The sequence below is a fragment of the Danio rerio genome, chromosome 4 (assembly GCF_049306965.1).
Source record: "Danio rerio strain Tuebingen ecotype United States chromosome 4, GRCz12tu, whole genome shotgun sequence".
NCBI classification, from domain to species: domain Eukaryota; kingdom Metazoa; phylum Chordata; class Actinopteri; order Cypriniformes; family Danionidae; genus Danio; species Danio rerio.
The window spans coordinates 40,126,117-40,150,879 of NC_133179.1; the positions used below are offsets into that span (position 1 = coordinate 40,126,117).

At 37.8% G+C, this 24,763-nt stretch overlaps 2 protein-coding genes and 2 non-coding genes across 5 annotated transcripts in view; 1 reads left to right on the forward strand and 3 right to left on the reverse strand.

The window, feature by feature from the left end:
- The window catches only part of LOC110439461 (uncharacterized), a 1,085,403-nt gene that overhangs the window by 111,296 nt on the left and 949,344 nt on the right, over positions 1 to 24,763 (reverse strand). The window lies entirely within an intron of this gene.
- trnar-ccg (transfer RNA arginine (anticodon CCG)) lies at positions 1,317 to 1,389 on the reverse strand. The gene has a single exon. It is a non-coding gene; the product is annotated as a tRNA-Arg (tRNA).
- trnar-ucg (transfer RNA arginine (anticodon UCG)) lies at positions 2,499 to 2,571 on the reverse strand. The gene has a single exon. It is a non-coding gene; the product is annotated as a tRNA-Arg (tRNA).
- On the forward strand, positions 7,562 to 23,285 carry LOC137490999 (uncharacterized). Of its 2 annotated transcripts, none has more exons than XM_073948005.1 (3): positions 7,562 to 8,004; positions 10,096 to 10,245; positions 22,036 to 23,285. In XM_073948005.1, the coding sequence occupies exons 2-3, from the start codon at positions 10,161 to 10,163 to the stop codon at positions 22,665 to 22,667; spliced, it is 717 nt and encodes a 238-aa protein (XP_073804106.1). In that variant the 5' UTR covers positions 7,562 to 8,004; positions 10,096 to 10,160; the 3' UTR covers positions 22,668 to 23,285. The 2 variants fall into 2 exon arrangements, with proteins under 2 accessions (XP_073804106.1, XP_068076132.1); XM_068220031.2 differs by having other exon boundaries at positions 7,562 to 7,612.

A 24,763-nucleotide genomic window follows, 5' to 3' on the forward strand; every position in this document is an offset into this window, starting at 1 on the left:
CTTATACAGCTACTTTAGAATTTAAATATGCAGATAAAAGATTTTGTGATCCAAGAGTAATATTCAAATATGGAAAAGTGCAGAAAATTCTTACACTGCTTGTTAGTTGAGGCAGAAGGAACTTCGTCTGCATGCAAAATAAAAAGAACCTAAAGCTATCTGACAACAATCACAACAGTGACAGAGTGTGTGGTTTAAGTCAAAAACTCAACCACTGAAAAGCCTTTATTATAGGACACAGCAGTTAGACAGGCCTCTTTCTATTAGCTGCATGGCAGAAAGAATATTCTAGAGTGTTAAATAAAGAGCTCCAGTAATTAAATATTACCTTTTATGATAATGTTTCTGTGTTTAATGACTTTGGACAGAGTTCTAGCTCCAGAAAGATTACAATTTCTATAAGCCTTATTAGTCAATACACATATTGTGGCCTTAAGAAATTAATGGCAAGAAAAATAAATGCATGAATGGTTACACAACATACTCAAAAAGGATGTTAAAGAGTAGTTTAATTTATCATTACAATAAAATGGAGGGTGGCATGTGTAATTTAATGAACTAAAAAATTTCTTATTATTTATTATTTATTTTCTTATCTATTTCTTATTCTATATTTCTTTCCTTCGTTGAAGCAGATGTGTAATCTCTGTGTTTAAAACCTCCAGTTTCGCCTCTTTAAAGTGCGTTGCCCTTTTTTTCTCACCGTGACTTTCTATGGTGACTCGTGAATTCGGCGATCTACTGAAAATGCCTTCAGGTGTGTGCCGTGCACGCGCATTAACCCGCGGTTATCTTCAGGAGGTTGATTTAACTAACTCTTGTCACCTGTTTTGGAACCAACATACTCGCGGTAAGCAGGTTTTGGGTAAATCAACCGAGAGTTTAGGTTTTAGCAGATGGTAAGTTAACCCAGCTTTCTGGAATACCCCCCAGGTTATCTTCAGATAGTAAGTTGCTATGGCTACTTAACATACCCAGAAGTTACCTCCGATTTTGGAACCAAAGTTGAGGTTATCCACCTACTTAATCTCAAACTTACCCGGGTATGTCACATAACCTGCTTTCTGGAACAGCCCCCAGCTTTATATGTAAGCACCATTTTTGTGTTTGTACGCAGTCTTTTCGCTGTAAGCACCATGCAGGATTCAAAATGGCCTTTTGCGTCAGGTATCTCGTTACCCTTTTAGTCATAACAGGTAATGTGCATGACAGTAAAGGCAGTTAATGACACACAAACACATCTTAAGAAGGTTTTCACAGCTGCTGTGTTTCATCCACAAAATATTGCTCCCAACTTGAAGTGAGACCTTCAAAAACAACCCAGGTGGGACTTTAACCCACAATCCCCAGCTTCGGAGGCTGATGCCTTATCCATTAGGCCACTGGGCCATGTCACTAGTCTTCTATCAAGGATCTCTTGTATGCCTTCAACAAGTTGCCACTGCATGGAAAACTGCACTTTAGGATCTCGATGCCAGTTTGCATTCCGTCAAATAAGAACTAATGGACAAACATTTTCTTTGTGAAATTGTTCATATTCGTGTCTCATCAGTCCGTATCAGGGTATGGTTCTAGCGTATAGTACGACTGGTCTTGAGAGTTTCGAATTCCAGTCAAGGCCACTCTCATTAACTTGAAATCACAACCTTTCAGCAGCTATTTTCTTGTTTGCATTTCATCACAATCGACCTAACATGAGACTGTTATTTGAGAGCCACGGGGTACTTGAAGTCAAGATCTCCATTTCCAGAGCTTAGCGGAACCTTTTAGGTTTGTAACGTGACAGTGAGATTCAAGCAAGATTGGATGAATCTTAATTAAAGTGTACAGCAAGTCTGAGAATTCAAAGCTAACTATTGTCCTCAGATCATCACACCTAAGCTTTGAGTAGACAAGTCAGGATTTTTTCACACAACTTAAATGTAACCCAACAAACACAACCCAAACATGACCTGAATGCACAATCCCCAGCTTTGAATGATTATGCCTTATCCATTAGGCCATTGGGCCAATACTAGCATTTGCTATATCTGTTGTATGACTCAAGAAGTATAAAGGGACTAAGCCGACAAGAAAATGAATGAATGAATGACTTAAGAAGTTCTTGTAACTCAGAAACAGCACTTTAGGATCCCCATTGCTTTCAGACGATCTGGTGTGTACACCTAATGACAGAACAGCTTCTCTGAAGAGTTTTCCATTGTCATGTCTTTTTGACCTAAGGCACAGGTGTCAAACTCAGTTCCAAAAGGGCTGCAGCTCAGCACAGTTTAGTTCCAACCCTAATTAAACACACCTGATCAAACTAATTGAGTCCCTCAGGCTTGTTTGAAACCTACAGGTAAGTGTGTTGGAGCAGGGTTGGAACTAAACTGTGCAAGGCTTCGGCCCTTTTGGAACTGAGTTTGACACCCCTGACTTAGGGGTATGAACCTAGCTTTTTGAAGATCACACTGGATTGTGCTGCAAAGCCAACTTAAAAGCAACTGCATCAAAGACAACCCAGGTGGGACTTGAACCCACAATCCCCAACTTCGAAGGCTGGTGCCTTATCCATTAGGCCACTGGGCCATATTTTACAGACTGTGAACTGTAATATGTCTCCAGGGAGTTGCTGACGAACATAAAAAAACAACATGAACAAACAGTAGATTGGACCAGTTTCACAGAATTTTTTTTGTGGCACTGCAGGGTGCTTCTTCAGGGCTCGTTGGTCTAGGTGTATGATACTCGCTTAGGGTGCAAATCCTGGATGAGCCCTACGTCTGACACAGAAAAAGCAGTGGAGTGGTGCTGTGCTATCTATGGTGTTTCTATGTTAATTGTAGCACCTTCAGCTGTCATTTCAGTTAATGAACATGTAGTAATGCACTTCTGATCAAAATCAGTCTAACTTGTACAATTACACAGACAAAAAAGAAGCATCCTATAGGATTTCTTTGAAGGAATCCAGTTAGAATTTTGATCATATTTTGTAACCATATAGGATTGTTTTGTAGTACAATACATAAAAATCCTTTAGGATAGTTTCTACAATATTTTAATTGGATCCAATTTATATCTTAATTAATATATGCTTTTCTATCGGCTTGTTAAGTGGTGAAGTGTTGGTGACGTATGCAATGCTGTTTCCGGGTCCAAGCTGCCACTCATTTGAGTTGAGAACTCATTCGTTTATCATCACTTTTTATTCATATCACACAGTAAAGTTAATTTTATGTCATAGTTATGTTAAGTCATAATGTACACAACAATCTCTGGGCTTGCTGCATCACAAATACCAAAATTTTAACAATTTATAAAAAAATTACTTTCTGGCCATTGTATATTAGGCATAAACATATATGTCATATACATGTATGTCATGGACATATATTTCACGAGTCTCCCTATTCAGTTGAATAGAGCACTTGAACCCGGAAGCCGCTTCGCGTGACGTCACACTTAACAAGCGGATTGTATCTCTTATCCTATTATACAACAGTTTTGAATGTATTATGCAGTTTGCTTGAGCTCACCTTCATGTACTTAAGTGTACAGTATTAGTGCACAAATTTCAAAACAAACATGTCTTTACCAAAAACATATACAATGTCGCTAGACCAAACTGTGGACTGGCCCACTCAAAACAGAAGTTCACTGTGGGCCCATAGCAAGTCCACACAAAGTGGAGTGTATATGGCCACACTGGGCGAAGTATAGGTATACTGGGGCACAGCATCTGGGTCAGAAGTATGTCCTCCCTGCTGAAAAATCCAGCTTAAACCAGCCTAAGCTGGTTGGCTGGTTTTAGCTGGTCGACCTGGCTGGTTTTAGAGGGGTTTTGGCCACTTCTAGGCTGGTTTCCAGCCATTTCCAGCCTGGTCTTAGCTGGTCAGGCTGGGAGATGACCAGCTAAAACCAGCTTGACCAGCCTAGCCAAGCTGGGAGTCCAGCCAAAACCAGCTATATCCAGCGTAAACCAGGCTGGTCAAGCTAGTTTTAGCTGTATTTGGCTGGTCATTTCCCAGCCTGACCAGCTAAGACCAGGCTGGAAATGGCTGGAAACCAGCCTGGAAGTGGCCAAAACCCCTCTAAAACCAGCCTGGTCTACCAGCTAAAACCAGCCAACCAGCCTAGGCTGGTTTAAGCTGGATTTTTTAGCAGGACTATGAGCATGCTCTGTGAGTATTTAGTAATTAACAAAATAGTTACGTCCCACTAATACTAAATTGAGTCCAGGCACAAAATGTGCTTATAAGGTCCCAGTAAAGCACTTATATGCAGGGCCATTGTGGCTTTAACACAAAACAAAACTAGTTCACTACTACTATGTAGCAAAAAAGCACAATATCACTTCAACTGCATAATTACATATTTTGAAAGCATAAAGTAATTTCAGTAATAAATGAAGCATCTAAAAATATAAAGACAAGGTTTGGGACAAAACTTTTTCCTTTTTAGTTTAATTAGTCCTTTTTAATGTGTTAACTTTTCTATTTGAAAATGTAAAAATATAATTTATTCCAATGATGTTAAAGCTGCATTTAAGGCATTTGCGTCCTACATGAAACCATTCGAATGATTTGGTGCTTAAAAAACATTTAGATTTTTTATTGACCCAAAACTACTCATGCATTTTGACTGTTATTGTGTTACAATGTAAAAGTTATCAATGTCATACACACACACACACACACACACACACACATTTATGATAAAACAGAACAACTATATATAACATTAAGTTTTTAAATCAGTCCTCTCAGGGGCATCAATATATTTATTCCTGATCACTGATCTTCTGCTCTTTCCATCACCCTGTGTCTTGCAAGAAGTGTCCACTTTGGATGCTGTGTCCAAGCTGCTTTTTGTATCTCCATTTAAGTGAGACAAAACAACCAAACATAAAAACTATATTGAGTTAAACAAAACAAAGTTAAATTTTCATGTTTGTATTTTCCCTACCATTTGTACCTTAAAATTTCTAGAGTAAAGAATTTTTGGGTGGAACTCGGGAAATAAAATATTTACAGGAGTTCCCGGATGACAAAGTTCTAGACATTTCAACACTTAAAACAAATTAAGGCTTTGATTTATTTTTATTTTTTCGGAGAGAGAGAGAAAGAAAGACGGAGAATGCAAAAAAACTAGTTCAATAGAAAACAAATAGATGGATGCATGCAGAAAACCATTTCTGTGCAGTTCCTGAGAACCCCAGCAGAAAAAACATACACTGCTCATGCATTGTGAGACTGGCGTAATAGCCTTCAATGCTGAGGTGTCTGCACACAGTGGGTTTGCATGTCAACTTTAATCACCAGATAAAACTAAAGTTTAAATAATAAGATGATTTTATTTTGACTGAGCTTGGCTCCTGTAAGATAGATAGTTTTGTATGAAGCAGAAAAGAGAAATGTAATTCTTGGCCACCAGAGTCAGGTCTCAGACAACAGATAATTCTATAAAAAAGATTAAATTAATATTCATATAAAAAATATTTCCTAGATGATCTTAACAAATCACACCAGTTGAGTATTGGTTCCCAGTTACTGTTTCCAGTTGAGGGGGAGCCATGTTGGTTGGTTGATCACTTACTGGAGTGATGACCAGTCCTCATCCTGGAAAACCAATGTTCCTAAGAGTTTGGCTCACAGCTGCCCACACATCTGCTTGATAGCTTCAGGTTGTTGATTGGCAGGTATAACTGTGCTGGACTGGAACTGGAGTCAAAATGCAATCAGGACTAGATGGCATCCAATACTGCAAAGAAGTATGTTAATAGCATAAACACAAAGTTTAAAAAGATGATGTCATTTTTTTTTCAGCAAGCAAATACTCAGTATAAGTGCAGTGCAGAACCAATAATCTGAAAACACAAGATAAAAAGTGAGACAAAAAATAATTCAGTCAAATAACACAGAGGTGTGAAGAGAAGTTGATTAACATGTTAAATTGATAAACTGTTGATACACTCATGTCATTGACAAGTTGTGACAATATTAATAATGAGTTAATCTAATTTTTCAAAGTTTAAACATTAGTGTTAGGGCAATATGATTCACGCAATATGAAAAGCACACTTTCATTATATAAATATATATATATATTAAATTGCTTGTGAGATCGACAATAATTCATCACGTAACGATAGTTTAGACTAGAGCGTATTACATCAGATCTGCTGCTATTCAAATATTTTTCCTTTGCAGTAACGTTAAATACACCTGTCATTGCGTACGTTGATCACATAAACAGCAACAAACAAACATGATACATCTAATTAACACCAAATTATACGTAAAATACTTAAAGAACTGTGTCATTTTATAAAAACATATAAATCTGGATAAATTAAATCAGGGATTGTAAATATTAACTCAGAAATTAACAGCTCGAGTTTAAATAGATCGCCTAAGTCGCCAGTTTACTGCTCACTCATGATTCAAGCGAATCACTACAATGGGTGTAACTGAACACAGATCAATTCTCAACTATTTATTTCTAATTTAATACAGAACTCAACTATTAACTCATATTTGAAAGGCTAAACTTACCTGGTTAAGCAGACATGAGAAGCGAGCAGCAGCTGAAGCAGAATCCAGCAACGTCATGGTCAACATTTATCATGTTTTAAAGACGACCGAAATTACTTTATTTGATGCCTGTAAACTGATGTATTTTATCGCCAGGTGGCAGACACACAATTCATGACAAAAATACCACATATACTGTATTTCACACACACACACCCACACACACTGTAAAATACTGTAAATTAACTACTCTATATAAACTGTAATTAATTATCTAGTAAAAAAAGAAATACTGTTTTTTTTGTTAAATAAAAGCAAAACTGAAGGTGCTGATTAAATAAGACAAAATAACAAAACATATTGTTTCATTGGTTTTTTTAATTTAATATGTCTACTTATAATGTAATATATAATGTTTACTGAATTGTTTTATTATTTTATAATTTGTATATGTTCATATTATAATCATTATACTTTAACAAAAATCATAGGTCTTCGGAAAAAAACATCCTATACTATAGTGATCTAAATTATTTATTGACAGAATCAAAAATATCCTATAAAAAAAGGGAAATTCCATAAAGAAAACACAATCTAATCACAGTCTAATAATTCTAAAAATCTAAATCAGATTCTAAAGACAAAGTGGAAATTTTATAATCCTATATAGGACAAAGTGAAAAATTCAGAATTACCATTAGAATTTTAGGAATCCTTTAAGATCCAATAGGATCCTAAAGGATAAACTGAAATTCCAATAAGATTTTTTGACAAGGGAAATATTTTAACACAATTTTGAAAAAGATCCTCAATCTTTAATTAGAAAGTTATATTACAAAACTTAAAAACAGCATACACTATGGCTAATTTAAATATTTTATTTGTCTTACAAATGTTTAGATTAAGGGTTTAGATCAACTCCTAATACTGAATGTCTGTGTGTCTGTGTATGTGAAAAAGTGGAAAACGAGGGAGAAATGTATCAATAAGTCATGACTGCAACAGTAAGTGGCACAAAAAGCTAAAGACTTTTATTTTGGCGCGGCGTGTGATGTCATAAGGCTGCGTCGCTCCTGCACTGATACGACTGGAAAGAGGTTTGTTTTGAAGCTTTTACATGAACATAAAGCGATTGATTAAAGTTTCAGGTTTTCATCCGATGCTAAATTATGTACCTGTTATTGACAAATTTTTTTTTAACTCTTTATACAACGTAGTACTCCCAGTAATGAGAGCTATTGTTTGAATAAAGCAACAGAAAAGTCTGAGTTATAATGAAAGTTTAATTTATTAAACAGCATGTCATTCCATTCTAAGTATACATCACTATATATAAGAAATGGAGAACTAGTTTTGGTAGGGTCATTTGTGGCATTTTGTTTCTTAATCAGACTTACTCTTTTACCTGATTTATTTTTGTTAATTACTCTCGTACGAACAAACTGATAAAGCACGTGTTGAAGACAGGGGTGTACCGACACGGATAAAGGTAAAGTTGGTTTTATATTCACACTTTCGTTCATTTAGCAGTCTATATATTGTTTACCATATTACTTTGAATATTCGATCGGAATTAGCATGCAAGTGTGGCTTGAAAACAACAATAACACTGTTTATTTGACTGTGAACAATGTTGTACTTTGATAGTCATTTGCTGGTATTATGATTTCTCTATTTAGAATTTGCAATGAATACTTTTCTGAAATTATATTATTAAGGGGAAAGTCTGAATGTGCGAATATAAAACCAACTTTACTTCTATCTGACACGGCACGGTTCGATTCGGTTCACGGTTTTGGAGCCACGATACGGTTCGGTTTCTGTTTGCTGTGGGGTTAGGGTTGATGTCATGTTAACAGCAATGCTAAGGGACAATAGATTCACTTAATAACAAGAACATCTTAACTTTTTCTTTATTAACTTTGTCATCACATTTTTGGTACAGTCAGGATACCAGAGTAAACAACTAAAATTAAATAAATACCTCCAATATAGACTAGTCAGAAAAAAAAACTATTCTCTTTAGTGCAGCCATCTTAACTAAGTAAACTAAAATTAAATAACTGCAGTGTAGACTAGTGAAAGATCTTCTTCATAAACACCATAATATCCACATTCTCAGATGAGAGGCTTGATCTCTGTGCTGACACAGAAGCTCATTTATGATTATATGGTTTCATTTAGATAGATAGGTTTCCGTTTAAATTAATGAAAAAATATACATATAATGTGTTTGTTAAGTGTTTTTACATGACATATTCACCAGTAAAATACATTGCAGTTGTGTCTGAAACTAATGTTAGGGTTGTAGCCGGCTGTATGTTTGCCTCCCGATCTCTCTCTCTCCCGCTCATGCCGGTCATTTCTGAAGGTCCGCCTTTTTGACAGCAGATTGGTCTGGAGACCGATCTATCATCATTTGGCGACGCAGTGCGGGAATGTAAAAAGCATGTCAGAAAGAGCGGGAGAGAGAGCGCTTTTTCTTTTGATCTCGTTTTTCGTGTATTTTTCTGACATGATTATGATTTTCGTTGTTTTTGCTTAACTTTCGTTTGGGAAAAATTATTTTGCATTACTTTTGCCCACTTTAAGAAATTTTGTGAGTTTTGTACATTTTTATTTCAATTGATTTGTATATTATTTTTTGGCTCCGCTCCTTCCCGACAATATAGCTGTATCTACTCAAGTTCACTCTTAGTGTAAGGTGTATAGGGAAAATGTCATACTATTTCCATTTTGCAAACACGTAGAAAATGTATTGTTAAAGACATCAGGTAAGATGTGAAGGTCATCTTTGTTTATTTTATTCAGTATAGGGAAGAATGCGGCGCACAGCGCTGAAGACCTTTTTTTTCTTTTCATCAGTTTTAGCGAGGTAAGAGGGGTTATTCATGAGTTGGAATTGTTTTGTTATATTTATTTCTTTTGTTTGTCTTCACTATCATCCCCTTGCTTGAGTTTAACTAATTTTTGTTTGATACTTTTGTTTGAATTTGCTACTTTATTATATTATTTTTATTAGAGTAAATATTTCTCTTTTTTTTGTATATTTGGGCATTATTCTGGTTTCACAGGAATTCTATTTCTGTACTTAACTGGAAAACCAAAATGTTTCCACACAGATGACTTAAATGTGTCTGGGGGATCTGCAATCTCAGTACTATGTGAAGCAGCCATCCTGCATCCAGTAGTAACGAGTATGATGCTCACTCAAGTCACATGACAAGACATGCACTAAAATACTAACTTTAGAATATAATATTTAGAACAAAACCTCATCATTACTAAAACAATTTAATCAAATGTGATAATAAAGATGTGTTTAAATTGGTTCAATTAGTTAGAGACAAGTGACGTCAACCTCAACAATGGGCAGCAGGGGGCGTGAGAGTACTGCGGTACGCCCCGAGAGTTTCGCGATACGTATCGTGGTTGGTGTATCACGATATTTTGGTATCACGATATTTCGGTTCGGTTTTAATAGCATTACACCCCTAGTTGAAGAGAAGTTATTTTGTTTCTGTTCATTGTTTATTTATTTTAAACAGGACATTTTTATTGTTTTGTTCATTTTAAACAGGATAAAGTGTCCAAACACAGAGAAAAACTCCTGCTGAAGCGACTAATCTCCACACTGTTATAAAGATGGCGTTTATTAAAGAGGAGAGTGAAGATCTAAAGATTGAAGAAACATTCAGAGTCAAACATGAAGATCTGCAGGAACAAACAGGTTGATTTTCATTCTCAAACACCAACTCCGTTATCTGATCCCCATTCAGATATATTTAATAATATGAATACTAAATTAAATCCATCTTGCAGCCCTGAGTGGGCTGCCTGGTTCTCCTAAACGCACATAAGCACTCATTGAAAGACAGGAATGAGTTTATTTCTTGTTACTTGTTCTTGTGTCTTTTGTCATTTTTTTATTATTTAATATTAGTCTCCCATTTCCCATCTCATTTATTAGTGTATTATTAAATGTGTTAAATCATAAATTTTTTTTTGATAAGGCAAATAAAAAAACTTTTCCATCTGGGCCATTTGAAAAATTCCTTAGCCTTTAGCCCTTTATGAGTCTAAAATTTCATTCATAATGGTCTTAAAATGTCATAAAAGTCTTACATTTAACTTGATGAAACCTGCAGAAACCCTGTTTTATAGTATGTCAAAAAATGTGGATGCCCCAATAATAAATATGCTGAGTGAAATGGACACTAAAATAATTAATTATTATAAAATATTGTACAGTATTCTACACTTTATGATGTTGTGGGACGACATTATAGTGGAACAATAACACTTAGCTTTGCACTGACTACAACTGGCCAACAAACTAGTCTAAAAATGACTTTTGCTGCTTAAGAAATGTATTACTACGGAGATCCGGAAGGGACGGGATAGGGAAAAACTGGTGGGAGAAAAAAATAAGTGATAGGAAAACAAGTTTTTAGGCCTTCCCTCGCATGTTTTGCATTCTCTTGAAAAACTGTTTCTCCACAAACACTTCCTGTTCACTTCATTCATGTCAACCCTTCCGTTTTTTGTCAAAATTTTCCCGTATTTTACCATTCTATCCCACTATCATCCTATCATTAATTATTTCCCCATATTTCTGATATATTTTAAAATTTAAAAGCACCCTGAAATTAATAATAAAATGTCTGCATTCACTTTCTTTACAATAAATCTGTGCGTCAATCGTCGCCTTTCATATGCTACCTCTGAACCAGTGAATGCGTGTATATGCGCCGACTGACAGACGCACTTTGTACGATAAACTGATCCCAGATTAGCTTCTGTAGCTTTTTTTCTCCCACCCAGTTTTTTTTTTTTACTTCCACCATTTTCTTTATTCCACCTACTTTTATTTCTCACCATCACGTCCCGGGTCTCTGTAGATTACAGCCAGCTGATGATATGCAAACATTTAAGTGTAAACTTAGTCAGAAATTCTCTGAATATTGACCATATTCATCACATACCAGCAGGCGCCGCTATTGTTATCTTTTTGCCTAAGACTTTTTTTTTTTTTGGATCCTAAAAACCTTGTTATGCTACTCGGGCATGGGATGATAACCGCTTTCAAGGTATGCCACAGTTTGAAAAAGTCGAGGTTTTAAAACCTTGTATATGTAAGGTTTTGATTGTGCACGTTTACAGCCATACAATGTTAGTTGGACTTAAAGGAGTAAGAAAAAAAATACGCTAAAAAAGGTCAGAATCACAGATATTGTTGACAAAAAATGACACTAGACTTCAGTAGTCTAATTTGTATCTATTCGACACTAAACAGAGCAACATGCACTGCAAACTGCGCCAACGACTCGTGTCATCAAAAGCAGGCAACACTACAAACCTGTTTCATAATTTAAAACAATACTATCCTTATGAAGATGCTAAGAAATTACAGACCCAAACAAGTGTTAGTAAACCAGGGCAACTACCCAGCAGAGTGTCATGTGATCATTTTGAAAGCCGTGCCTTACGAGAAAAAAACCACCGAAAAGACAGAAAAAAAGATATGACAAAGACAATCTCAAACACATCTCGATGAACAATTGAAACTTGCTCTACAGGCTCCATGATTTAAGGGCATTTGTTATGACATTAATAGGATTTTTTGCCAGGCTTTCCTTTTTAATATTAAGATATTTGTTTTGAAATCTGTAATACCACTATTGTCCCTCATCGGGCCACAAAGGACATAATCACTGTGGAGAAATCAGATGCTCAAGACATAATCTTTAAAATAATGACATATTAAAAATGCAGCAAATATACAACAGCAGTGGAATATTATTTAAATCCTTATTTTCTGAGGTGAAGCGCTTTAAAACAAGCCCGCTATAGGTAGGCTAATATGCTTTAGCACCAAAACAGTCCATTAAACTATTTTCACGGTTTCATTTTAATTAATTAACTAGGCGCGGTCTGAGCAGCGTGAGTTAAAAGTGCACTGACACTGACATCTAAATATGACATTTAGAATGTAAGCAGAACTAAAAATAGTTTTTAGAAAGAATACTAATCCTAATTAATCTAGGCTACTTGTCCCTGTTAAAGGTCAGTGAAGTTAAGCTTTATTAATTAAAAAAGACAAGCCATTCTTGTACGTGACTTTGTTCTTTGTGTGACTGTAATGTAGACAATAGCTATGTTTCCATCCAAATATATTAATTAAATGTATGTGCAAAACTGGAATAACGCATAAAAGATATGTGCGAATAAAGCAGTGTTTCCATCCAATGAGTCAAAGAGAACAAAATCATCACTTCCTGATTAAATGGGCACCAAATATCAACAGTAAAGGCAGAATTTACTGCGGTAGAAGCTGCATAATTTTTTTCTATATTTAATAAATGTACTTGCGCCTCAGAAGATAATGCTAACACACAATAAACCTGTGGAGGTGTTTGAAGCAATGAGACGCGGAGAACAGACACTCTTGACATGCTCCAGACACTCTGGAGGTCATTAATAATATAATAACATTAATTCTGAAACAATTAAGGCTTTTTAGAATGAATGAGCAAAACAGCATTTAGGATGTGTTAGTGTGCTCAGCCTGCTGGTTTGTCCATTCCCACAAAATTTTTCATCATATGATCTCTTATAACAAACCTTTTTTTTAACGCACATACTGTAATTTGTTCAGTTAAAGTGTTTTCATCGTAGTTTATGCACTTCTTTTCTATCGAATAAAAGTTTATCCTACTCTGTTATGTGCGTGTTTTTTATGTTTATTTTCCAAAGTTATGTGCATCATGACGTGTCCATCAATCGTTTTTATGCGCATCTCTTAAATGAGCATTAAAATAGGTGAGTGGAAACGCAAGGCTATGGTAAGAAATTCCGCTTTGTCTTGAAAAAAGGGGAGGAGACTGACAGAAACTCAGAGTTTAGAGAATAAAACCTGCTCCCGACCAGGTTAGGTTCACAGAGTAAGTTACCACAGTAACTGACTCTGAGTTAAGGTTACCTCTCTTTCAGAAATAGGTTTTACTTACCCTGCTTTCTCGAGTTTAACAAACCTACCATTTTGAAACGGAAAACCCAGGGTTTCTCTCATTTCAGGGTTAAAATACTCTAAGTTTACATGTAACCTCCTCTCTGAAACAGGCCTAAGGTCTATCGGTTTAAGCGTTATCGACAATCATTAGATTATCAAGCAATCGTTAGCATCCCTAAATAATATATATTAATGTATATTTCACCCTATATTTACCATACTCACCATTAAAAGGAGAGTTCATCCAAAACTGAAAATTCTGTGAACATTAACTCACCTTTTACTTGTTCCAAACCGTTTTTTGTTTTTTTGTTTGTTTTCTGATGTTGAACAACAATATCCAATAACTTGTAGGTAATGATTTTGGTTGTTGAAAACGTGACAGTAAATGCTGAATTAAGATTGTTCTCTTATTATTTTATTATTTATATAGTCAGACAGCTAAAATATTTCACAAAATGTGTTAATCAGCTGCACAAAGAGATTGGCATTCTGAAAATTTAATAAAATTGATAGATATAAAGATTTTACGTTTACCATGATAAATATCGACATCGACTTCAATGAAAAAAAAATTATCGTGATAATTTTTTTTGGCTTATCGCCCAGCTGTACCCTCAACCCACCCGCACTCAACCAGGAAAAAGGAAATCCAAAACTAAAAGCGTATCCAGCAGTTCACCTACAGGACCACATCCCCAGGAATCCCAGTCCCCACCAACTATGTCACACTGTCAGGACTTCAACCAAGGACTCCCCACTTCCTTTTAATTATCTTCTCAACTTTTCCCCCCTCCTTCTCTTGGCCTCTCGCCCCTCCCTCTTGTTCTCCTATAAGTCCTCATATTCTTCCAATCTCCTCTAACCCTTTCCATTCTAATATTTACGCTCCTTCTGCCCTTTATTTAAATCAACCTTTTTCCCTGCCTCCTCAACCTTTCACTTCCTGTCCTACACCCCTAAACCAACACCCCCCCTCCCGTACAACTCATCCTATTCCCCCCTCTTTTCTTTCTACACTCCCTACAGCACACACCAGCACAGACCCAACTCAAATTTCTACCCTACCCGCAAAAGTTTCTTCAGCATGTCCCCATTACACACTTTTCACTGCCATCACCTTTTCTGCACCACCAAACAGTCTGGCTTTGAAACCTCCCCCTATCTCTGTAACTACAAGAAATCAGATTCTTTTAGGTGCAGACATGGACCTCATTACATTATTACCAGTTTCACCTCCCACGGAGGATTGTCAGGTGGATTGCAGCAAATTCATCTTCACTTTAAAACAGTCATCCAACACACAGTCGCGCATTCTATCATTAGTTGAGTTTTCCATGGCATTCGCATGATACAAAGACGTCATTTGCTTCGTCTTCCCCCATAGTAGGTGCGAGTTAAACGACTACATGGTTGCGCTCTCCTACGGGGGTACACATTTTTACACTTACCACAAAGTATTTTCCACTAAATTTGCAATTGGGGTGACCAATGGAATAAAAGTCCGAACTGGGGGGCCGTGTGCTTTGATCTCCATAATTGGGTCTTTTTCAATCTAGCCTGCACAGTCTGCCACTCCAATCTTCACGTCACTACCTCCTGCCTTTCCATCTCTCCTTCCACTAATGCAGAACAAACCCGGATATCCACCAGTTATGTCCCACACCCATCCAATTTTAGTATTCCTCCTCTTCTCCCTTCTTCTCTCCCATCCTCTCCTTCCAGTGACATCTGCAATAATTTTAACATTGGCAGATGCCAAAGAAATCCCTGCAAATACCTGCATATTTGTTCTTTCTGCAGTGGGGCAAACGCAAAACTAATTTGCCCAATCTTTAGATCAAGCAATGAAAAATATAAAAACTACCTATCGATTCCAGTGAATATTCCTCATCTCAATTAAATGATCACGCTGATACTATTATTTTTACAGATTCCACCTAGGTGTTTCAGCCTCTCCCTTATACAACGTGTCCTAATTTAAAAACAATCTGCAAACGCAGTTGATCAGCTAGTCAACAAAAAAAGAGTGATAGTGATTTTATGATCGGGCTTTTCACAGCTCCGCCGTTTGACACATATCTCATTAGCCCAATAGGTGTGGCAACCCGAAAATGTTCTAGTAAAAAATGCCTCATAATTGACCTCTCTGCACCACATAACTCTATTTTCCCCAGCATTAATAGCACTGTTCCACTAGACAAATACTTGCTCCACTACCACGACAGTAACCAAGCCATATCCCTTATCAAAACCGCTGGCCGCAATGCCTGGCTAGCTAAAGACAACATTACATCTGCCTTTTAAGTCATGCAATCCACCCAGACTTCTGGCACCTTTTTGGCATTCGTTGGCGCTCCAAATTCTACTTCACAGTCCGGTTAACTTTCGGCTGCAAAAGTTGCCCTAAAATTTTCAACATGCTCTCAGAAGTCATATGTTGGATACTTTCCAATAATTACAGAATTCCTTGCCTCATACACTTGTTAGATGATTTCCTCATCATTTCTTCTACGTCAACACCTCCAAACAAACATTATGCAATCACCCAAAATTTTTTTTACTGACCTCAGAATTCCTTTAGCAGAGGAAAAAATCTCCGGTCCCAGCACTTCCATTGAATTCCTGGGCATTAAATTAGACTCTAAAAAAATCCAAGCATCTCATCCAAATAAGGAAATTGACTGCATCACATCTCTTTGCCAAATCTTTCTCAAATCAATCATGTACCAAACGCAAACTCCTCTCCATTCTCGGTCACTTAAATTTCACCATGCATATCATCCCTCAAGGTCAACCGTTTATTACGCACATCCTTCAACTCTCCACCACAGTCCTCGGTTTAGAAGACACAATCCTTCTCACTAAACCCAATCGTGACAAAATCAGCTTATAGATTACTTTCCTTAAGCAATGGAATCGGTGTACCTTTTGCTACAGCGACTTCATAACATTACCAGTAGTTATTAAATTATTCACTGAAGCAGCCCACCTCGGTTTCGTGGGATTTTACCAGGACTGTTGGTTCGTGTCATCCTGGCCCCTCAAATGCTGGAAATGCCACAAAACGAACAGTGATCTGCACTTTTCAATTTATATCCCATCGCCGCAGCCATTCTTTAGGGTGACGGGTGGTTCGCCACCAGCATTCTTATACACTGTGACAACGAGGCTACAGTACAATGCATTAATAAAGGGCGCTCACACTCGCTGTCACTCATGCCCTTATAACGACATCTCGTTTGAATGGCAGCCACAAAACAATTTATTATAACTGCTGTACATGTACCAGGTTGAAAAAATCAAATTGCTGACACGGTCTCATTTTTCTTTCCAGAAGTTTATCATCCAACACCTGTTCCTCACTATTCACAGATGACACTGCCATAAACCACCCTTTATATCATCTCAGAGAATCCTCTATTTCTCTCATCCTTCAAGCAGTCGCCCCTAGAACTCTCCAGTCATATGTCACTGCATGGAGCTCTTTCAAACACTTTCACTCTTTGTATGAAACACCTTTTCCAGATTTTTCCATCCTCTCTATCACCTCATTTATTGCACATTTACACATTTCAAAAAACATACAAGCTAGTTCAATTTGAAGCTACCTATGTGGGATTCAATTTTTTCACAATTGATACATGGGTCTCCTTCAGATGCCTACACAAATTCCTAAACCACCCTCCTTATCAAAGGCATACAACCCCTACCCCATGCCAGACAACTAATTACACTCCACATCCTTTTCTAATTGCATTCACTCCCTACGCAAAGGATATATTTCCACTCATACAGCCCGCATTTTCGATGCCATGTTCACACTAGCTTTTTATCTGCATTTCTAAAGATGTTCCGAACTAACGATAACATCTAATTTCAATCCCACAATCCACCCACCACATCTGATATTACCTCGCTGGATAAAGAACCTAAGCAAAGCAAAACAGATCAGCGACGCAAAGAACAATTTATTTACATTTTTGACATTCCGTCGCCCCCACACACCCATTACAAATCCTCTTAGCATTCTTACACTACAGGAGAGCCCAAGAACATAACCCCCTCGCCTCACTTTTTACTGACAAAGCTAACCATCCAGTGACATATTTTTTGGTTTAAAAACCACCTAAAAGAAGTTCTCTGCATTTCAGGCTTCCCCCACCCGAACCATTCTCTACACACACATTCAGGATAGGAGCAGCCACTACAGCAGCCCACAACCGCCTCTCCCAACAACAGATACAAACTCTCGGACGTTGATCCTCCAATGCCTTCAAATCATATTTTCGCCTCAGCCAATATAACATTAGAGAAGAATTCTCAGTAGCCAACACCAACACTCATGAATTTTTAAGCAGCACTCATCTATCCGTTCTCCCTATTTTCCATCCTACTAGCATAGGACTCCTTTTTCTCTTTATAATTTCACTTACTTTCATTTATTTATATATATATATATATATATATATATATATATATATATATATATAATTTATATGTGTATATATATTTATATGTGTGTATGTGTGTATATATATATATATATATATATATATATATATATATATATATATATATATATATATATATGTATGTATGTATATATATGTATGTATGTATATATGTATAAATTTATATACAGTGAGGTCAATAAGTATTTGATCACCCTGTGATTTTTCAATATCTCCTACTTAGAAATCATGGAGGGGTCTAGAATTTTTACCATAGGTGCATTTCTACTTCCAGATACAGAATCTAAAAATAAAAATACAGAAATCACTTTAGATGATTTTTTAACAATTTATTTGTAAATTAGTTTGTCAAATAAGTATTTGATCACTTACTTTTCAGCCACATTTCTTACCCTCAAAGACCTGTTATTTTGCTTTCAAATAGTTCAGCTACACTCTGCTCAAGATTTTAATTTAATAGCACTCGTTTGAAGTTGTTATCAGTCATAAAGACACCTGTGCACTCCACAATCAGTCAAACGTCTAAGTAGCAACATAGGCAAAACCAAAGAGCTGTCAAAAGACACAAGAGACAAAATTGTAGACCTTCACAAAGCTGGAAAGGGCTATGGGACAATTGCCAAGCAGCTTAGTGAAAAAAGAACAACCGTTGGAGCAATTGTCAGAAAGTGGAAGAGGCTAATGATGACCGTCAATGTCCCTCGGACTGAGGCCCCAAGGAAGATCTTTCCTTGTGGGGTATCAATGATGCTAAGAATGGTCAAGAATCAGCCCAGAACTACACAGGAGGAGCTGGTCAATGCTGTGAAGAGAGATGGAACCACCATTTCCAAGGCTACCATCAGTAATACATTAAGAAGTCACGGTTTAAAATCTTGCATCGCAAGGAAGGTTCCTCTGCTTAAGTCAACCCATGTTTGAAGTTTGCCAGTGACCATCTGGATGATCCAGAGGAGTCATGGGAGAAAGTCCTGTGGTCAGAGAAAACAAAGTAGAACTTTTTGGTCTTAACCCCATTCGTTGAGTTTGGAGGAAGAAGAATGATGAGTATCATCCCAATAAAACCATACCTACAGTGAAGCATGGGGCTGGAAGCATCATGCTCTGGGGTTGTTTTTCTGCACAAAGGACAGGACGACTGCACTTTATAAAGGAGAGGATGAACGGGGCCATGTATTGTGAAATGTTGGGCAAAAACCTTCTTCCCTCAGTCAGAGCATTAAAGATGGGTCGTGGCTGGGTCTTTCAACATGAGAATGACCCAAAGCACACAGCTATGAAAACCAAGGAGTGGCTTAGTATGAATTATATCAAGGTTCTGGAATGGCCTAGCCAGTCACCAGACCTAAATCCAATAGAAAATCTTTAGAGGGAGCTGAAACTTTGTGTTGCCCAGTGACAGCCCCAAAACCTGACAGATCTAGAGTAGATCTGCATGGAGGAGTGGGCCAAAATCCCTCCTGCAGTGTGTGCAAACCTGGTGAAGAACTACAGGAACCGTTTGACCTCTGTAATTGTTAACAAAGGCTTCTGTACCAAATATTAAGCATTTTTGACTCAAGTGATCAAATACTTATTTGACCCACTAATTTACAATAAATCATACAATGCAATTTCTGTATTTTATTTTTAGATTCTGGCTCTCACATTGAGAAGGACCTATGGTGAAAATTCTAGACCCCTCCATGATTTCTAAGTAGGAGATATTGAAAAATCACAAGTTGATCAAATACTTATTGACCTGACTGTATATATATATGTGTGTGTGTGTATATACTCCCTGCAATAATACAGCCGCAGAGGCTTAGCGGGGACACATATTGCTTCCATATGGACCACAAATTAATTACATTACATAGTAGCAGTAACAACGCTCTAGAAGCTCTACTGAGCTATACTCACCCTTTGCACTACTACACCAACATTGTAGCTTAATCTGAGCTCATACCCACATTACTATTGACCAGAACCAACGTTCCTGCAGGAGTTCACTCAACTCTTTAATATGCTGATTTTCACTCACTCATCGCACCACTGCAGCAACAGTGTCAGTCTAGCTCTCCTATTCACTTCCATCATAACATTTCTGTAAGAGCACACATAACACTCCAGACACTTACTACCAATATACCTCGGCAGCCGCAGAGTCACGCTGCTGAGCCTCATTCCTCCTCTGCAACACAGCTGCAACAGTAACGCTCTGCTTGAGTTCACATACACTTCTATTTAGGCATTTACTAGTGACACACTCCCCAGCATTGCCACAGCAGTTGAAACGTCTCTCCAGAGGCGTACTTTCCTTTTATTACTGACTTTATCGCATTTCTGCAGTTGCAGAGATGCTTCGCTTAGCTTCATTCCCCTCTGCACCACTGCTGCAGGAGGGATGCTCTGCTGAGCTCATATACACTTCCATTTAGCCATTCACTACTGATACACTTCCCAGCACTGCCAATGCAGTTAAAATGTTTCTGCGGAGGCGTATTTCCCATCCAGTATTGAATTCCATTCCACCTCTGCAGCAGCAGAGACGCTCCGCTGAGCTTCATTGCCCTCTGCACCACTGCTGCAGCAGTTACGCTCTGCCTGAGCTCTGCCTGAACACTTCCAAATTTTCATACTGATACTCTGCTCTGCCATAGTAGTTTAATCTCCTCTGTGGATGTGTAGTTACCCTTCAATAATTCCATGATACTGACACACGCCGCGTGTGTGCAGCAGCAGAGACACTCTGCTGAACTTTATAGCTACATTTCAACACTGCCATATTGATCCTCTCTAAAAGAACTCACGCATACATGCTTCAAATCATTACATTTACCTCACTCTCCCGCCCGGTACATGCAATTAAAACTGCCCCGGGAGCACACAAAGTTGTACATTATCTGTCTGCCAATACACCACTACTCCAGTAGCAACAACTACTCTTATCACACCATTTACACCCGCACTGGTCACATTTTTGCTTCTACAAGCAGCCAGGTTTTGCATTGATCTTCATTTGCCTTTTGGGGGGGGGGGGTTCTTCAAATACGAGGCTGCTGTGCCGAGCAGAGCATTTTGGGGAGTTCTCGAGACCTACCTGAGCTCAGAGCTCCCCTCTCGTCCTGCAAATGGGAGGGAGCCCAGGGCTCAAGGACCTTTTGAGCTCAGGGCTCTCTCCCTGGACAGCATGTCAAACTTGCTTATAATCAATCATCAAATAAGTGTGAACTCTTGAAGTGAAGTTTATTTATAAACTAATTTTGAGAGAATCACGTGATTATAATTGAACATGGCTGGTTCTACATTACCTACGTATGATCCACCAATCAGACAATTCCTAACCCACTATAAAGAGCCAATATTTCTCACTATTGTCATCTTCAATTTAAAGAATCCCTCCTTCCAACCCCTACTCCTCCACCATTCTTTTAATTGGGTGGCACGGTGGCCCAGTGATTAACACTGTTGCCTCACAGCAAGAACGTCACCGGTTCTAGTCCTTTAACAGGCCCGCTGTATTTCTGTGCAAAGTTACCGTGTTCTTCCCGTGTTCGTGTGGGTTTTCCATGGGTTCTCCGGTTTCCTCCCAAATTCCAAAAACACACTTACAACATACAAAAGTTAATTGATCAATCTAAATTTAGCACTACAGTCAAACTCTTATCTAGCAGCATTTCTCTTTATAACAATCATTTTCCGTCATCAGCTCTTAACAAAATAGGGGGAGCACTCTAGACCTACCTGAGCTTGGAGCTCCCCTCTCACCCTGCACACGGGAATTGAGCACAGTGCTCAAGGAACTTTTGAGCTCAGGGTTCTCTCCTGGGACAGCATGCCAAACTTGTGAACCAAAGTGTAAACTATTGAAATATTAATTGAATCTGCTTAAATGTGCACACACTATTGGACTGAACAAAATAATTGATTTATTTTACGTTTAATGTGCATGAAAATTACATCGTGAAGCCAATGTTTACAGTGTCTTTTAACTTTTCAGCTTTTGATGAGTTTTAAAGACTTAATGAAAATTAATGTTTTTTTATTTCAGACCTTTTTGAAGAGAATGAGGAGATTAAAGAGGAGGAACATCATGTCAAAATTGAGGAAAAAAAACATTTACAGACTGATGGTAATTTAAAAAGGAGAGACAGGAATCGTTTCACCTGCACTCAGTGTGGAAAGAGTTTTGGAAGAAAAAGCGATCTTAAGATTCACATGATGATCCACACTGGAGAGAAACCATTCACATGCACTCAGTGTGGGAAGAGTTTCAACCAAACATCAAACCTTAATCGACACATAAGGATCCACACTGGAGAGAAACCATTTACTTGCACTCAGTGTGGGAAGAGTTTTAACTGCTCATCACACCTTAATCAACACATGAGGATCCACACTGGAGAGAAACCATTTATATGCACTCAGTGTGGGAAGAGTTTCAGCCAATTATCATCCCTTAATCAACACATGATAAGCCACACTGGAGAGAAACCATTCACATGCACTCAGTGTGGGAAGAGTTTCAACCGATCAGCAAACCTTACTGAACACATGAAGATCCACACTGATGTGAAAGAGTATATGTGCTTTGAGTGTGAGAAGACTTTTATTACAGCTCCAAAATTGAAACTGCACCAGAAAATTCACATTGGAGAGATCATACAAGTGACCATACTGTGACAAGAGGTTTAATCAGTTAACGCATCTGAAAACTCAAAAGAGAATTCACAGTGGAGAGAAATCATACAGATCTGACCAGTGTCTACTGAGTTTCGCTCATTCAGAGCAGCTTAAGAAACATATGGACAAAAAATTTTACACATGACCTGAATGCAGCAAAACATTTTCTCATTTGCTCAGGATGTGTCATGTCTGAATAATGTATGAAAAGGCTGAGTGTTGGTATACTGTTTTCCAACACTCCTACACTGCAGTAGGTGGGGTTAAAAATGTGTTTGAAATTGTTTACCATAAACAATGGTGGCTGCTGATAAAGAACAGTTTCATAAACATCTGGCAAACAGCACCTCTTAAAATCTTTTTGCAAGTGATTGTGCTTGTGCGGATACATCTGTACTCTTCTCTCCAGTGTATTCATGTAGCTAGTGTTGTTTTGGATTATGTTCTCTGTCTGACTCCCTGAATGAGAAACAAATCACTGGTAAGACACCACACATCAAAGAAGGTGGAGCTTCAGGACAGTTAGTTTGCAGTATACCAGGGCCTCAGGTTTAGATAGCCCATTCAATTGTCCTGTGTTGCATCCTTTTATAGTAAAGTTTCTTTATTTTTAGGTTCAAGATTCTTTTTAGTTTACTACATTTACTTTTTTGAGTAGAATGCAAAAACTTGATGAATATTTTATGATTTAGGCAGAGTGACAGGTATTAAGTTTTACAATATTAATACACTCTGTGATGATCCCAAGACTCCAGGTTGGAGTATGTGGTAAATCGTGATTGGATGCCTGCATTACTCATCAATGGCTATATAAAAGTTGTTGTGCTAGCTACCCCAGGATGCTGTGGCTACTCAGGAGTCCTCATGTCAAGACCTGCCATCTCATTGACTCTTTTACCTTATGGTTTTGTTTTGCATTACTTGTATCAAGTAGTTACAGTTTTTTAGGATTGCTTACACACAAGCTTACACACAAGCAGCCCATATTTGCACAACTGTAAGCACATTTTCAACTTAACACTTGTTGCAAAACTCCACACACAGTGATTTGCAAAACACTAAACACACTTAACATACATTACACACTAAAATCTATCATGAAGTCACTTCATTGCAATACCAAAGCACGGACTGTCAAATCACTGCACCGTCCAACCAAGTGGTTCAACACAGTCATCAGGTGTGCAAACACTTGTTTGATTAATTGTAGACACACCAATCATGTGTTTAAGCACTATAAAATGCCAGTTTCAATGAAAACCATCAGGTCTCAATATCAACACTGGCACACACTATAAAAAAAAAAAAAAAAAAAACATTCAAATGAAACAAATTCATGGAGTGCCTTTAGAGCACAATTTCGAAAGGGTAAAAAGACTGTGATAATCTTTTACTGTACTGTAATAATAGATCTACACTGAACTACACAATTTTGCCTGACACTGTTCTTCAGGTAGTTTAACGAATAGATGGAGAGGAGATCCAGCATGAGTTCCTTTACGTAGATGAGGCTGGGTTCAACCTGACGTGAACACAGAGTAGAAGAAACATCATTGGCCACAGGGCTATAGTCAATGTCCCAGGGCAACGTGGGGGAAATATACAGTTACACTGTGCAGCCATTACAAAGAATGGGGTCCTCCACTGCCATGTCCATATGGGCCTTAACAACACAGCACATATACTTACATTCTTGGACCAATTGCACTACATAAAAGCAGCAAAACAATTCGATCATACGCAATACATTGTTGTCTGGGACAATGTGTCTTTCCACCGTTCTGCTCTGGTTCAGAACTGGTTTCAGCAACATCCACATTTCACTGTCCTATATCTTCCAGCATACTCTCCATTCCTCAACTCTATAGTCAAGTTTTTCTCAGCATAGTGGTGGAAGGTATATGATCTCCATCTCCAGGCTGAGGTACCCCTCATCCAAACCATGGAGGAGGCCTGTGACCAGATGGAGGTAGCAGCAATACAAGATTCTACATTCAAGACACTTCTTTCCAAGGTGTCTTGCTAAGGACAACATTGCAATGTTGATAATTCTTATGCCAGATTCAGCTAGGCGAAGAGACGATGTCTAACTTACA

What these genes read in the sequence shown, in the direction of transcription:
- LOC137490999 (XM_073948005.1), top strand. Translation starts at nt 10,161, where the DNA reads ATGGCGTTTATTAAAGAGGAGAGTGAAGATCTAAAGATTGAAGAAACA. An exon ending in AGATCTGCAGGAACAAACAG is followed by an intron (nt 10,246 to 22,035) that starts GTTGATTTTCAT and finishes TTTTTATTTCAG; the next exon opens with ACCTTTTTGAAGAGAATGAG.